Source organism: Blennius ocellaris, assembly GCF_963422515.1.
Source record: "Blennius ocellaris genome assembly, chromosome: 4".
Classification (NCBI taxonomy): Eukaryota; Metazoa; Chordata; class Actinopteri; order Blenniiformes; family Blenniidae; genus Blennius; species Blennius ocellaris.
Genome location: NC_137653.1, coordinates 15,503,590 through 15,516,934, shown reverse-complemented (window position 1 = coordinate 15,516,934; position 13,345 = coordinate 15,503,590). Strand labels below are relative to the sequence as shown.

The 13,345-nt window shown below is 42.4% G+C and overlaps 1 protein-coding gene across 4 annotated transcripts in view; it reads left to right on the top strand.

The window, feature by feature from the left end:
- The window catches only part of foxp4 (forkhead box P4), a 43,045-nt gene extending 32,624 nt beyond the window's left edge, over positions 1-10,421 (top strand). For 2 of the 4 annotated variants that reach the window (XM_080494945.1, XM_080494943.1), the window contains exons 13-16: positions 1,830-1,951; positions 2,668-2,734; positions 3,845-4,017; positions 4,531-10,421. In XM_080494945.1, the coding sequence (XP_080351071.1) occupies positions 1,830-1,951; positions 2,668-2,734; positions 3,845-4,017; positions 4,531-4,678 (510 nt within the window). In that variant the 3' untranslated portion in view covers positions 4,679-10,421. Of the gene's footprint in view, positions 1-1,829; positions 1,952-2,667; positions 2,735-3,844; positions 4,018-4,527 lie in introns of all 4 variants that reach the window. The other 2 variants (XM_080494944.1, XM_080494942.1) reach the window with 1 other exon arrangement.
- The last annotated feature ends 2,924 nt before the right edge of the window (positions 10,422-13,345 follow it).

Sequence of the window (13,345 nt, the reverse complement as noted above, 5' to 3'; positions counted from 1 at the left end):
GGCTATTCAAGGGTTGTCCTCCTCTGGTTACCAATTACAGTTCCAATAATTAAAATGCAGGACTTTTGAAGTGTTTCCAAAATGATGCTATTACATAGGAATCTTTTTATTTATTTATTTATTTATGTATTTATCTGTTTATTTTTTAATTCTCATCACCTACCTATTTTACTTCTTTTTTGTTTCTGCTACAGTCAGACAACACTTATCCCAGGAGAATCAGAAAAAACAGCTGAGCTGTTCACACATTGTCAGGGACAACGAGGCTTTCAGTAATACCTGTGAAAGTGAAAGAACTTGACTCTGTTGTTTCAGTTTTGAATGTAAAATAATCTCTTGTTTGCTGCACACAATTTAGTCTTCCCCCCCCCCCCCCCCCCCCCAAACAAAAAAATCCTACCTCCTGCTGTCTCCCCCCCACTCTTTCAGCTGGAGGGAGTGGAGATGAGTGGCACATGTGCTGTGACCCACTGTAAATGACTGCTAATGTTTTAACTGGAAGAATTAGGCTTTCATCACGGAGACGAATGCAAATGGCACTGCAATAGCACTGGCGTCTGGTGTGCGCGTTGTGTGTGTGTGTGCGTGTGCGTGCGCGCGCGCGCGTGTGTTTGCACTGTCAGGGTGGCAGGCAAAGATTGGGGTCAGACTCATTTACAAAACTTAGCATCGCGGCTCGGGGGTTGAGGGGATGCGGGGGAGAAAGGGTTCCTCCGCTGATTATGGCTGGTGTAATTATGTGTGTGTGTTTGTATGTGTGTGCGTGTGCGTATCTGAGTGTGTAATTACGGCAAGGAGTGATGCATGCCTGGCCTGTCCCTCCCTCTCGGCTTAGAACAGCGTGTCAGAGAGAATATGCAGGATTTAATTATAGACGAATTAAAATTGGTAATGAAATTGGGCATGAACAAACTACAAATAGCAGATGAAAAGGGAGGCCTGTCCCTGGGGGGTTGAGACGAAGATAGCGGTGTGCCTGCCTGCTCGGCTGTCTGAGTGCCTGTGGATGTGTGTGTGTTTTTGTGTGTGTGTGTGTGTGTGTGTGTGTGTGTGTGTGTGTGTGTGTGTGTGTGTGTGTGTGTGTGTGTGTGTGTGTGTGTGTGTGTGTGTGTGTGTGTGTGTGTGTGTGTGTGTGTGTGTGTGTGTGTGTGTGTGTGTGTGTGTGTGCTGATGATGACTGATTAGAAACATTCTGAGATAAAATAACGCTACTAGAGAACGGCTGCCTTGAATTAGCACAGCACAGAGAGCCACAGTCAAGTGTGAAGTGGTGGGTGGAAAAAAGAAAAAGGCAAAGTTCGTTATATTGTATAAATAAAATAACTTCTATCCTCTCGTCGTGGGATCGATAAACGTGCGATAGAAAGCATTTTATAGTAAGCGTCTGAGTGTATTTAAGCTGGATAAAAGTGTCCATGTGTTCCTCTCCACCCTGCACATTTTTCATTGGATTCAGGATTTTTTTTTAAAGCCACCAGCTTGCTAAATGTGTGAATTTACAAGAAGATTTAGATGTTCCTCTTTTATTTCTCCAAGCTTCTGCATGTGATTGTGGTGTGCAGCTGATTGCTTCCTCTTGTAGCCAGACTGTTCGATTCTTCTTTTCTTTTTTTTTAAACATTTATGAGCCAAAAGAAAAATTTTCAAAAGCAGAAAAATGATCTTAAAATGTAGAAAAACAAATGTCTGGGTTTGAAATCCATTGCAGCATTTTTCAGCTGGCTTGAAACAAAAAAAGTCAGATTGTGAATTAGAGACTAAATGAATGGGAATAGTGCAATCATATGGAATATAAACTCTCTTTTCTCTTTCACTCTTCTGTCTCTCAGAATGCTGTGCGCCACAACCTGAGTCTGCACAAGTGTTTTGTACGCGTGGAGAACGTGAAGGGGGCCGTGTGGACTGTGGATGAAGTTGAATACCAAAAGAGGAGACCACCAAAGATGACCGGGTAAGTGAGCGCACATACATACACACTGATCATATGCACACACACGGTCACGCACACATTTGTTGTTCTTGGTGCGTCGTTGGAGCTGATATGAGTGTGAGCTTATGGGTGCTGGCACTGTGATTGCTTAAATGGACCCTCTATTATTACCGAGGGGCCAACCCGCGAGTCAAGTAAAACAAAAAAAACAGGGGGGGTTGGGGGAGGGGGGGGGGGGGGTGCTGACTCATAATTTATGTAGAGTATGTGTGTGTGTGTGTGTGTGTGTGTGTGTGTGTGTGTGTGTGTGTGTGTGTGTGTGTGTGTGTGTGTGTTTCCTGTTTGTCAACGCCATTAGTGAGCAGCTGTGAGAAATGCAAGACAGGAAAAAACCTTGTTAGTGTAGGTAAACAGATGTTCTCTCCAACTACCAGAGCAGCCGCAGATGATTATACACACACACACACACACACACACACACACACACACACACCTGCATGCCAGATATCACACGCTGTCGTATATGTATTTTGACATCTGTTTACCTTCTGTAAATGTTTGTATCTGAAACAAACATATTTATGAAAATTGTCACAATGCTTCGAGGGAGTTCACATCTTTCCACATGTGTGGAAAATCTGTGATTTTTTTCAATCTTCTTCACTCTCTGTGTCTCTCTCTCGCTCTCTCCTTCTCCCCGCATGTTTGTGTGTGTGTGTGTGCGTGTGTGCGTGTAGAAGTCCCACCCTGGTGAAAAACATGATTTCAGGCCTGGGCTTTGGATCCCTAAACGCCAGCTACCAGGTAAGAGCTCTCCTTGGAATTTATTTGTATGTGTGTGTGTCCTCAATGAAAATAATGAATGCCAAAATTGTTGTTTCACTGACTGTATGACTGACACACACACACACACACACACACACACACACACACACACACACACACACACACACACACACACACATGCACGATAGCCAGTTGTAATCAAGGGCACTAATATCAATTCCCTCTTATAATTAGCCAATTCCCTAACGACGTTTAAGCTACCTCCCTTCACCTCCACCTCCTCCCACCCATCACGGAACACACTCTCACCGCCCACCTCACTTTTTCACACGTGTGCCACCTCCATTGCTATAGACACACACACACACACACAGACACACACACACAAAATGATTTATTGCGTCAAGTGGTTGTCAATTAAGGTTACTGCATAAAATTATTGCCTGTCCCAGAAATTCCACCTCTGAGCCTATGAGAGTTCCTTTTGTCTTTTTCTTTTTTTTTCTCGAACTGTGAGAGGGGAGGTGGGGTGATTCTCAGTCACTGTCAAACCTGTGTTGGCACACGTCTGGATGTGAGCATCTAGGACAGTGTCAAAAGATGCTCTCGCGTCCCGTCTTGCTGTTCTCTTCCCTGTGAGCCCCGATGCTGCAGTGTTTAAGTTAAGGTTGCGGCTCGGTCTCTCTCAGCATTCGTGTTGAGAGTCTCGTGTCATCACGCACAGACACTTAAGGCAGGGACTTGAATGTACAAGCGCAGCTCATGATGGGGAAAGTACTGTATATAAGTGCCCCCTAGTGGCTTGTCCTGTTCACTGGCACGTTAGAGGGTATAAATCATCAGTGTATGAAGAAAAAAAACATTGATTATGCCTTGTGGCTGAATCACCTTTCAAATAATTTCCCATACATTAAATATACCCACATTAACTAGAATTATACCTCTGGTTATGGGTAGAAGTCGGAAGTAGTGAAGTACAATTACATTGTTAGTGTTTCAGGTATTGGTATGCAACTTTTTAACTTTTACTCTCTACAGTTTGGCAATGTGCACTCTTTACGTTATTTACTTCAGTGTAATATTGATGTGCTTTTGAAATTCACAAAATCCTTGTGTTTGTGTGTGTAGGCTGCACTGGCAGAAAGCAGTCTGGCCCTGCTGAACAGCCCATCCCTGATGACCCCTCCATCTGCGGCCAGCCTCAACATGCTGCATGTGGGACACGATGATGTCAGCTCCACTGTGGAGCAGGTCAACAGCAACGGCAGCTGCAGCCCCACCCTCAGCCCTCAACAGTACAGGTAACACACACACACACACACACACACACACACACACACACACACACACACACACACACACACACACACACACACACACACAGCAAATCTGTCCTGATTATTTTTATATAATTGGACATGTTACATGTGTTGCTCTACAAACAGAAAATCCAAACTTCCATCAAAGATTTTTAATCAGGTCAGGATAATGAACATGACATGTTCGACTACTATTTCTGAGGGTTTTTTGTTTTTTTGTTTTTTTATATATATATATAATTTGTCCCCTGATGATCTACAAATTACTTACCTTGGATCTAAAAAAAATAATATTTAATTTCACATTTATTACATTACAGTTTCACATGAATTATTATGCAGTTTCATATTTTAACTTGATTAAATAAAATGTATGCAACCTTGACTACACACTTCAATTGAGACGAATGTTCAGATTTCAGTTCAGTATTTTATTGACAATTTTGCTCGTAAAATATCCACCGCTCATCTAATTGCCAGTTCTCTGCTCAGCAGTCACCCGGTGCATGTGAAGGAGGAGCCCACTGAGGTGGAGGAGGACAGTCGGCCAGTATCCCTCTTGGCCGGTGTCACACACAGCCTGCCATTGCCGAGCGATGAGCGCGACCTGGAGGAGGATCTGCCCACAGAGGAGCTGGAGTAAGACAGATCCACTACAGACCAGAGAGGCCGGGACTTCATGAGATCTAACCCCCGATCCCTCTCACCAGTGTGAAGAGGAAAAAATAGCAACAGTACACTTAAGAGAAAAGAGAGAGAGAGAGAGAAAAAAAAAAGAGATTTCTTTTGTTTGTTTGTTTGTTTGTTTTCGAGAAAAATTCAAGCAACTATGGATGTTATTGAGAAACTCCAAACAGGGTTAGATGACCTTCGTTACTTTCAGAGGCAAAAACCAGACTGTGGAGCACTGCTTTACCTCCATGTGTTGCTTTCTCAACACTTGGCTCAGAGGTGTAACACCACTTAATGCATACACACTCACACAAACGCGCACGCACACACACACACACACACACACACACACACACACACACACACACACATTCATCCACTTGTCAAACCATGTCTCATCACCCTCCCTGGAAAGATCCCCCTCTATGTAGAGTTTCCTCAGAGGCGTGGACACGCACTCTCTCCTCTTCCCTCCCCCCCCCTCCCGCCACTCGGCACACAGCGCCCCCCTCTGTCCACACCCGGGCTGCCTGGCCGGCCATTTTATCTCGACATGAGTTGAGAAGACGCCGACGTGCGCGCATTGAAAAGAACAAGGTGCCCTCTGACACGCAGACACACACAGGATCATGTGTACATAGATTCGGAGCAGTCGCCTGGAGCCGTGCGCTTTACCTCTCCTTCTCCCCCCCCCCCCCATCTTTGAGTCAATCACTTGCTTTTTCATTTTCCTTGGTTCCGACTGAAATGAAACTGTTCAAGGTGAGGCGAGAGGAACGACGAGCGCTTTCAAAGATTACCCGACACCCCTCCAGAGCGGACGTCCCGTCTTCACATCTGTTTGTGGTCATATGGCGAGCGAGGCTGACCGGGTGGCGGCGGCGAGGCCCCGCGTTCCCCACCCACACTTCAGCCAGCAGCAAGACACTTAGCGAGGGACATCTTTTAGACTTTTTTGCTTCTGAGTGATAAAAAAGACATTTTACTACCCAAACTTCACCCCTTTCCCATCCTCCCCAGAAGACTGCAGGAATAGGACCATGTGGTGCTGTCCTCCTTCTCTCCTCCGTCGGCAGACGGAGTGATGAGTGTGGAACACTCTTGAGAAAAAGAAGAAAAGAGGGGAAGTCGTGGGAAGTGACGGCGGACACATCTACAAAAATGTTGTGACTAAAAAGAAAACTGTTGATGATTATAGCAAGAAAAGAAATGTGTGGTAGCTTTTGTCATTTCCTTTTCTCTCTCCTTTTTTTATTTGATGTTATTATCATTGTTTTATTTTTGAGGATCAATATTACCGAGGTCGTGTTCGGATTTGACATACCTTTTGTAAGGATGCTGTTGGTTTTTTTTTGTTTGTTTGGTTTTCTTTTGTTTTTTGTTTTGTTTTCGTATTGCAAGTTGTTTGATTTACTCTGGTTGTTCACACCATTCCAAGTGAGTATTGGCAAAAAAGAAAAAAAAAGAAAAGGCGCAGTATTGTCCCGACTGTCCACCCCCCCACCCCCACCCCACCCCCCCACTCCAGACCCACTCCCTTTCTGTCCCAAGTGTAGCAGGCAAGTAATTTGGAAATAGCACTTAAAGTTGCCATTATCCAGACAGATTATTTAACAGCTGAAACTTTATCTTTTCATTCTTTCTCATTCACTTGTTTTCGGTTTGTGTATTTAGTTGAGAAATATCTGTAATGCTTTAAAAATATAGATATATATTATTACTGCAGTCAGAGAATACCTCATCCCACAAAGGTTCTGCCTGGAACTGTGTCCAAATTGATAAAGAAATAAGGGGGAATTCTTTCTGTGGGACACCAAATGTGGCAACTCTGCTCAGCTTCGAGTCAAAGCTCTATGGTTGTAATCGTTACTGTGTAGAAGCTATCTGCAATTCACTGTGTGAGTTTGTGTTAAAAGGAACAGCACGTGAGATTTGTTTCTTTGTTTTCCGTGAGCATCAAAGCATTACTTTTCTCTCCAGTGCCATACCAAATTTGACGTTTATTTTAATCTATTATCTGCTTATTCCCGTTTTATTTTCGTTACAGGTAACCAAAGAATATGTAGAAAACCAAAAACCCTGTAGTTTATTTTGCTCTTTATGTTCCCTTATTTTCTTAAAGAACTGGCCAAAAGACAAGAAACCAGGAGTTTGAATTCTTATTACTGTACCCATATACCTATTGTTTTACAACTCTCCATGACTTACAGTGCTGACCATTCCAAAAACCAAAGTGTGTAAAGTAAACCAGAATTTGGAGACAGTTACAAACGACTCATATCAAGTACAGTATGAGGCCAAAAACTAAAGTATTAACAAAACTTGCTAAGTTCCTCCAGAAATACTAACTAAAGATGAAAGGAAAAAGTATTTTAGAGATGAAACCCTGTCTGTCCCATACTCAGGCCCACTGTGTTCCAAACACAACCTGACCCCACTGCAGTATGAGCAGGTCTAAAAATGAAGCACTCACAAGGCACTTGAACACAACATTTATGAATCTCTACGATCCGAGATGGCAACAAAATCAGAGGTGAAATGAAAGCTTATGGCTATTTTCAAACACTAGGTACTTTTTCTGATGCTGTTGTAATATGTTCTGAACATTTTGGAGTTTTTTGATTCTTGAAAAAAAAAAAATGCTCTGTAAAGAAAGTAATTCCCTGTTTGTCTGCATGTAGTAGTCACAAAAAAGTGGAAGTGTACTGTAATGTGCTTCAAAAAGCCACATCGGTCGACAGGGAGGAGTTATTCCAAATATCTATTACAAAAACAATGAAGAGGGAACGACTAAAAAGAAAAAAAAAATACCAACAGAAGGAGAAAACAACCAAGGGACGTCATGTAATTTAAAGTTGGGTTCATATTTTCATAGTTTTTGTCAAACTCTCTCTTGCACTTCAGATGGTTTTTCTTATTTAATGAAAGAACCTTTCCGATAACTTTGTGTTCAAACAGGACTGTTTCCTGTCACATTAGAGACTGATTTCTTACAAAGTACAAAGTGGCAGACAGACATCTTGAAACGAGATAAAAACCAAAAATAACACTACCTCCTTTTCAAAAACAGTTCAACACATAGCCAATGGGAGACTGAACTCTCTTAAATATTTTTGTTCTCCATTCTTCCTCAATGATAATAATGAATGCCAAAATTGTTGTTACACTGACTGTATGACTGACACACACACAAATGCGCACACACACACACACACTAACACACACACACAAACCCCACACATAACACAGGAAAAAAAATAAAAGAAGAAGCTATTTGGTGATCTGGACTCCCTGACACATCTGCTCGAGCCCAAAAACATAAGAGACGTTTCATTTTCCATAGAATTAAAAATGACTACCTCTCCTTAAAACGCATCTAAAGCACTCTCTACGTCTCGAAATGTGTTGTGAAGTGCTCGCGATATATGAGCAGTTTTCTAGCGGCTGTGTTCAAAACTAACTCTATTCCTGCAGCTGATTAGCACTGAGCTCCGTGAACAGCCTCTCCACTGTGTGCTTCGACTGAATGTGTGCATATTCATGATCAGGCTCTCAGCCAATGAGGAGCTGGTCATTAAACAGCAATGGGTTTTTCTCTGCTGCAGGGGAGGCTGTCAGATGGTCGTGACGGGAATACCGGTGCCAACATCGCACGCTAACACGCATCAACACACACGTACACACACGCATGGGGTACAGCAGGAGCGTAGAAGCAGGGCTATGGGTTAGTGCAAAACAGAGCTCTGACCATCCAGATATCCAAAGACCCACAACACAGCAGCACCCCCTTCACCAAAACACTTGCAGAGACGCTGAGAGGACAAACACACACAATGAAACTCATCACTACTACTAGTAATATCCAAACCAAGAGGAACTGCTGCATACAGTACATAGATGATCTCTGACTTGTGCTTTAAGGTACACCTGTAAACAAAGCTGTTTTATAAAGATGTAGATTGTTCACAGGTCACCATGTAACACTTCTGTTCTTTCTCCAGCTTGGCATAACATGATGTATTCTTGTATATTAATGCTTGGCTTATCTCTCCAGGGCATTCTTTCCCATTTTGATTTTTCGCTTCTCTTTTGGGGTTTCTGTTCTGTTTCCGCATCTGTTTAGCTATTGTAAAGCTTTCAGCTCTGATTCCTATACTGTACCGCTAATGCTGAAGTATATGTATTTATCATATTAAGTGCTGCAGGTATCTTGGTTTAATAGTTTTGTTTTTATTTGTTTCCATTTTATTTTTTTTATTTTTTTTTTTTTGGTTCTTGAAACGTCTGGGACGCTGATTTTTTAAGTGTATTATCTCTAAAAAATGAAAAGAATTAAAGTTAGATCAGTGGTTTAGGTAACACCTGTTTGTATATTTATCTTAGCTAGGTCTATTTTGATACTTTTTTGTCTCTGTACTGCATTTATGCATTTTTAAGGAAAGAAAAAAAAAAACAACAAACGGAAAACAAAGTAAAAAAGTTTCTTCATTATGTATTGATACCTCAGAAGGACTTTTTTTCTCAAAGACAGGACCAAAACCTCTGAAAAGAAAACGAGAAAGAGGAAAAAAAAAAGTGTAAGAATATGTAGCCCCTCTCTTGCTTTAAAAAATGTGGAGCTCTAGAAAGGTATTGCTGTTGGTCCTTTCAGGTGCCAATATGTGTCCCTGCTCCTGGTGACCCCTTCCTGTGACCCCTGACCCCTGTCATTCCTGTGCTGAACTCCCAACCGCAGAGCTGTCAGTCATCTGCAGGTGCCACGAGGGGTGTCACTGAGTCAAACACCTGGCAGGTGGTGACCAGCCACAAACCTCATCTCCCAGTCCCACAGAGGCAGATCAAACACTGATACTGTTGCATTTTTGATACTCCTCCCTCTTGCGTAGTCTCAATACCAAAATGTGGAATGGCTCTCAGAGATGCAGCTCATCCTCTGACTACCAAAGGCATTGCGAGCAAACATTGCTTAGTCCAAAATCTCCTCAACTGTAACCAAACTGTAACCAAACCAATGCCGCAACCAAACAAAAAGCCAAGCTACTTCCAAAATTCTCCATCGACTTCACTGATCACCTTTGCTGGTAGCTGATATCTCTTGTCATACATCTACGCAACGACGTTGTAGGAGCAGCCTGCATCCCATTGGCTGGTGACTGACTCAAAGGACAGGCAAAGGGAGGCAAAAATCCTGACGTGTGATTGGACAGTTCTGAGGCGTCACGTGAGGGGGAAGGGACTCTCAAAGCGGAGCATTGCCGAATGGTATTATCAAATAGACAGCCAGAATCCGATGGAACTACCACTTCAGCTCTCCTCTGGTTAAACCTTAGGAATGTGTGTACATTTTCAGCAGTGACTCTCTGTATTGTTTTTTTAGTTCAGTTTACCTGTTTACCTCTCTTTATCCTTTGGTTTTTGTTATGTTTCTTGTTATTTGAAAGTGTGACCTGAGGAAGAGGCGGGAACAGGGACTGGGTGGTGGATTCCGACAGACAGTGGAGCCCAGCCCTCTGACCCTCCACCCCGGGTAGCCATGTAATGCCAGTCACTGCCCTTTCCTTCATGCTGTATAAAAACACACACACATATATCTGTGTATTTGTAACCTGAATCTTCTTGTGTCTGTCCATGCAGACAATAAAAAAAACTGTACAGTAGGTCTAGTTGCATGTAATCTGTACTAATTATTGACAATGGCATTATAAAATGCAATAAAATACTTATTACACTGTCCTACGCCAAATTGTTTACTCTCTTTCATATGCATCAGCAGCCATCCATATATTTTCTATACCACTTTATTGGGGGCTGGAGCCAATATTGTCTCATGAAAGCAAGGTAAACATAGTCAATCGCACTCTCATTTACATATATAGTTGATATCAAGTCAACAGTATACCTCAAATGCACAATTTTGGATGTGGAAGAAAAGGTTTCCGCACAAACTGCACTGAAGGGCTGCGAAGCCTCGACTCGAACCTGTGACATTTTCACAAGTCGTGCTAACCAATTAGGGAGCACCAATGCATGGCCACACACAAATATAGAGTTCAAATATCTACTCTAGAAACAACCAACCACTTAATCCATTAATCTACACTTGATTTATCCAAGTCAGGGTTGTAAGTAGCTGATGCCAACCACATGCAGAATTCAGTGACGACCCTGAACAGGGCACACTCACACCTGCAACCACCAGTTAACCAAACAAGCACATCCTTTAGACTGTGGGCTTAAGACGTCACACCTGGAGAAGGCCGGTGTGTGTACAGGGAGAACATGTTCACTTTACACAAATAGAGCAGTAGCCCGGAATCAAACCAAGGTTGACCTCGTTGTGAGGCAACCGTGCTAACCATTAAACTAGTAAATCACTCTGAGGCCCGTCTTAAACAACATCCAAATCTGTAGAGTATCATCTGAATACAATAGCAGTATGATCAACACAATATAATTGTCAATTATATAATTGTCACACTTCAATACAATAACTGAGAAAAGTCAAAGGTCAACTCCTTTGTTTTCAAACAAATTCAGTTAACTGAAATGTTATTATTTATGTTAATATTTGGATGTTTTGGAAGTTTTGTGTACACAGATATTTGCAAATGAAGCTGCACCAATTTTCACTTTGACCTCTGATGGCAGACTGCTTGCCTCTTAAATGCTTTAGCCCTGACTGCTGTAATTAGGAGAAAGCAATAAAGGCAGCCACTGTTAATAATGTAGGAAGGACTATTGGAGCAAAACTGAACAAATGATTGGCCAGTTGAGTCTAACTGCACAGGTAGCGTTGTGATTTAAACCGCTTGTATTTATAAAGACACAAAGCAGTTTAGAGTCCTAATTTAAACCACTTGTGTTTATAAAAACGATAAGGTTATTCCTACTAAAGGTCCATGTAAACATGAGGTGCCTCAGAAATATGTTCAAAACTTCTAACCGTTTCATATGAAAACAGTAGAGGGGATAGTTGTCTGATCATTTGCAACTGGGAGCATTGTCATGTGGCAAAAATGCAGCATATCATGCAATCATTAAAACATATATATATACAAAGAGTCTGTGCAGTACCACAGCTCTTCTATCTTCTTCATGTCAGATAGCAATTCCAACGAAAGCTCCCGTTAGTTATTAGAAGTTGAGGCTGCAGAAGTCCTGCAAAGGCCTTCGGAGGTCGGGGAGTGTTGTGATACAGAGACTGGCCACCAGGAGGAGTAAACAAACCAGACAATACAAGCGTCAACTCATAAACACAAACCCAGCAACAAACATCAGGGAGGTCCACTGACACACTGTGACCAACAGGGTGGGCCAGAGTGCAAAACAAACAGGAACACAAACTGAGTGAGCTGATCTGACTGGGGCTACAGGTGGCTGCAGTAGAAAGAAAGGATGGATAGATAGATAGATAGATAGATAGATAGCGATGTACCAGTACTTTCAGGTTACTCATCTTCCTCAGATTTCCCTTCTGCCTCTTTACCTGAGTCTGTCTCCCTGGCAGGTTTTGCCGCATGCCCTACAGCTTATCTTTAAACCTCAGCTCGGCATCATGGGTATGTTGCCACAGGGAGAAAAAATGGAAACTGGCTGGATGTTTTTGGGAAAGTTGAAACTTTCTGTTTAATCTTGTGCTTTTAGTGAACTTCTCCATTAGTCAGCTGGGAGGAAACTCACTCTTGACGCTTAAATCCCTGTGACATTTGGTTTTTGGAGAGACCCCATCCTAAGCCTATTACAGACCCACAAGCACACATGCACATGCACAAAGACACACTTGCTGGCAGGCACACATCATGAATACTAAGCAGAAACTTTGTACCATATACTTGTGCAAGGTGAGCCAAGGTGCAGAGCGACACACAAAGAGGTTATTCTTGGCAGGGCAAAATAGTGTTTAGCACAAACTTGAGTATGAACCTCTATTCATACATATTTCTGCTCGTTTGGACAGAGTCAGCTTTAGGTACATGCACATCAGTGCTCGTTTGAGCATTTGTTTGTTTCATTCTTGATTTGTACACTAATGCATTTGCTTCCCAGTCCATGTGCATGAACCCGCAGGGATAAATCGATGTGCACGCGTGTCGTGGACTGCGTGGGAGGTGCGTGAAGGCCGCTCGTCCCAACAGCATGGAGAGCACTGAGGTCCAGGCAGACCCTGTGAGTCACAAAACAAATTTACTAAGGGCCATACTGACATCTCCCTCTGTTTCTCCCCGAGTTCCCTCACTCTGTCTTCCTCCCTTTCCCTTCTTCCCCTCCATGTCTGTGGCTGAGTCAGTGGGCCGTCCTCCAGACAGTGGACTGACTCACTGAAAACAACGCAACATGCAGTGTATCTGCTGCTGCATGCATCCACATGGATCTGCTTACTCAGGCTAACGAGCTTTAGCTTAATCTTCTTTATCTTCTTTTTATCTACATTCAAAACTGTGCTACATGCACAGCAAGCAGCAAAGCTGAGATACGTTAATGCTCTTCTGAGTTTGAGCAACTGTAAATTTATTACTGTTTTATAAATGACAAGAAGAAGAAAAAAAAGTGTTGAAGTAATTTTTGATGGAATTATTTAGAGGAAAAACAACAAATTATACTTTATTTTATGCATACATTAGTTTATTTATATACATAT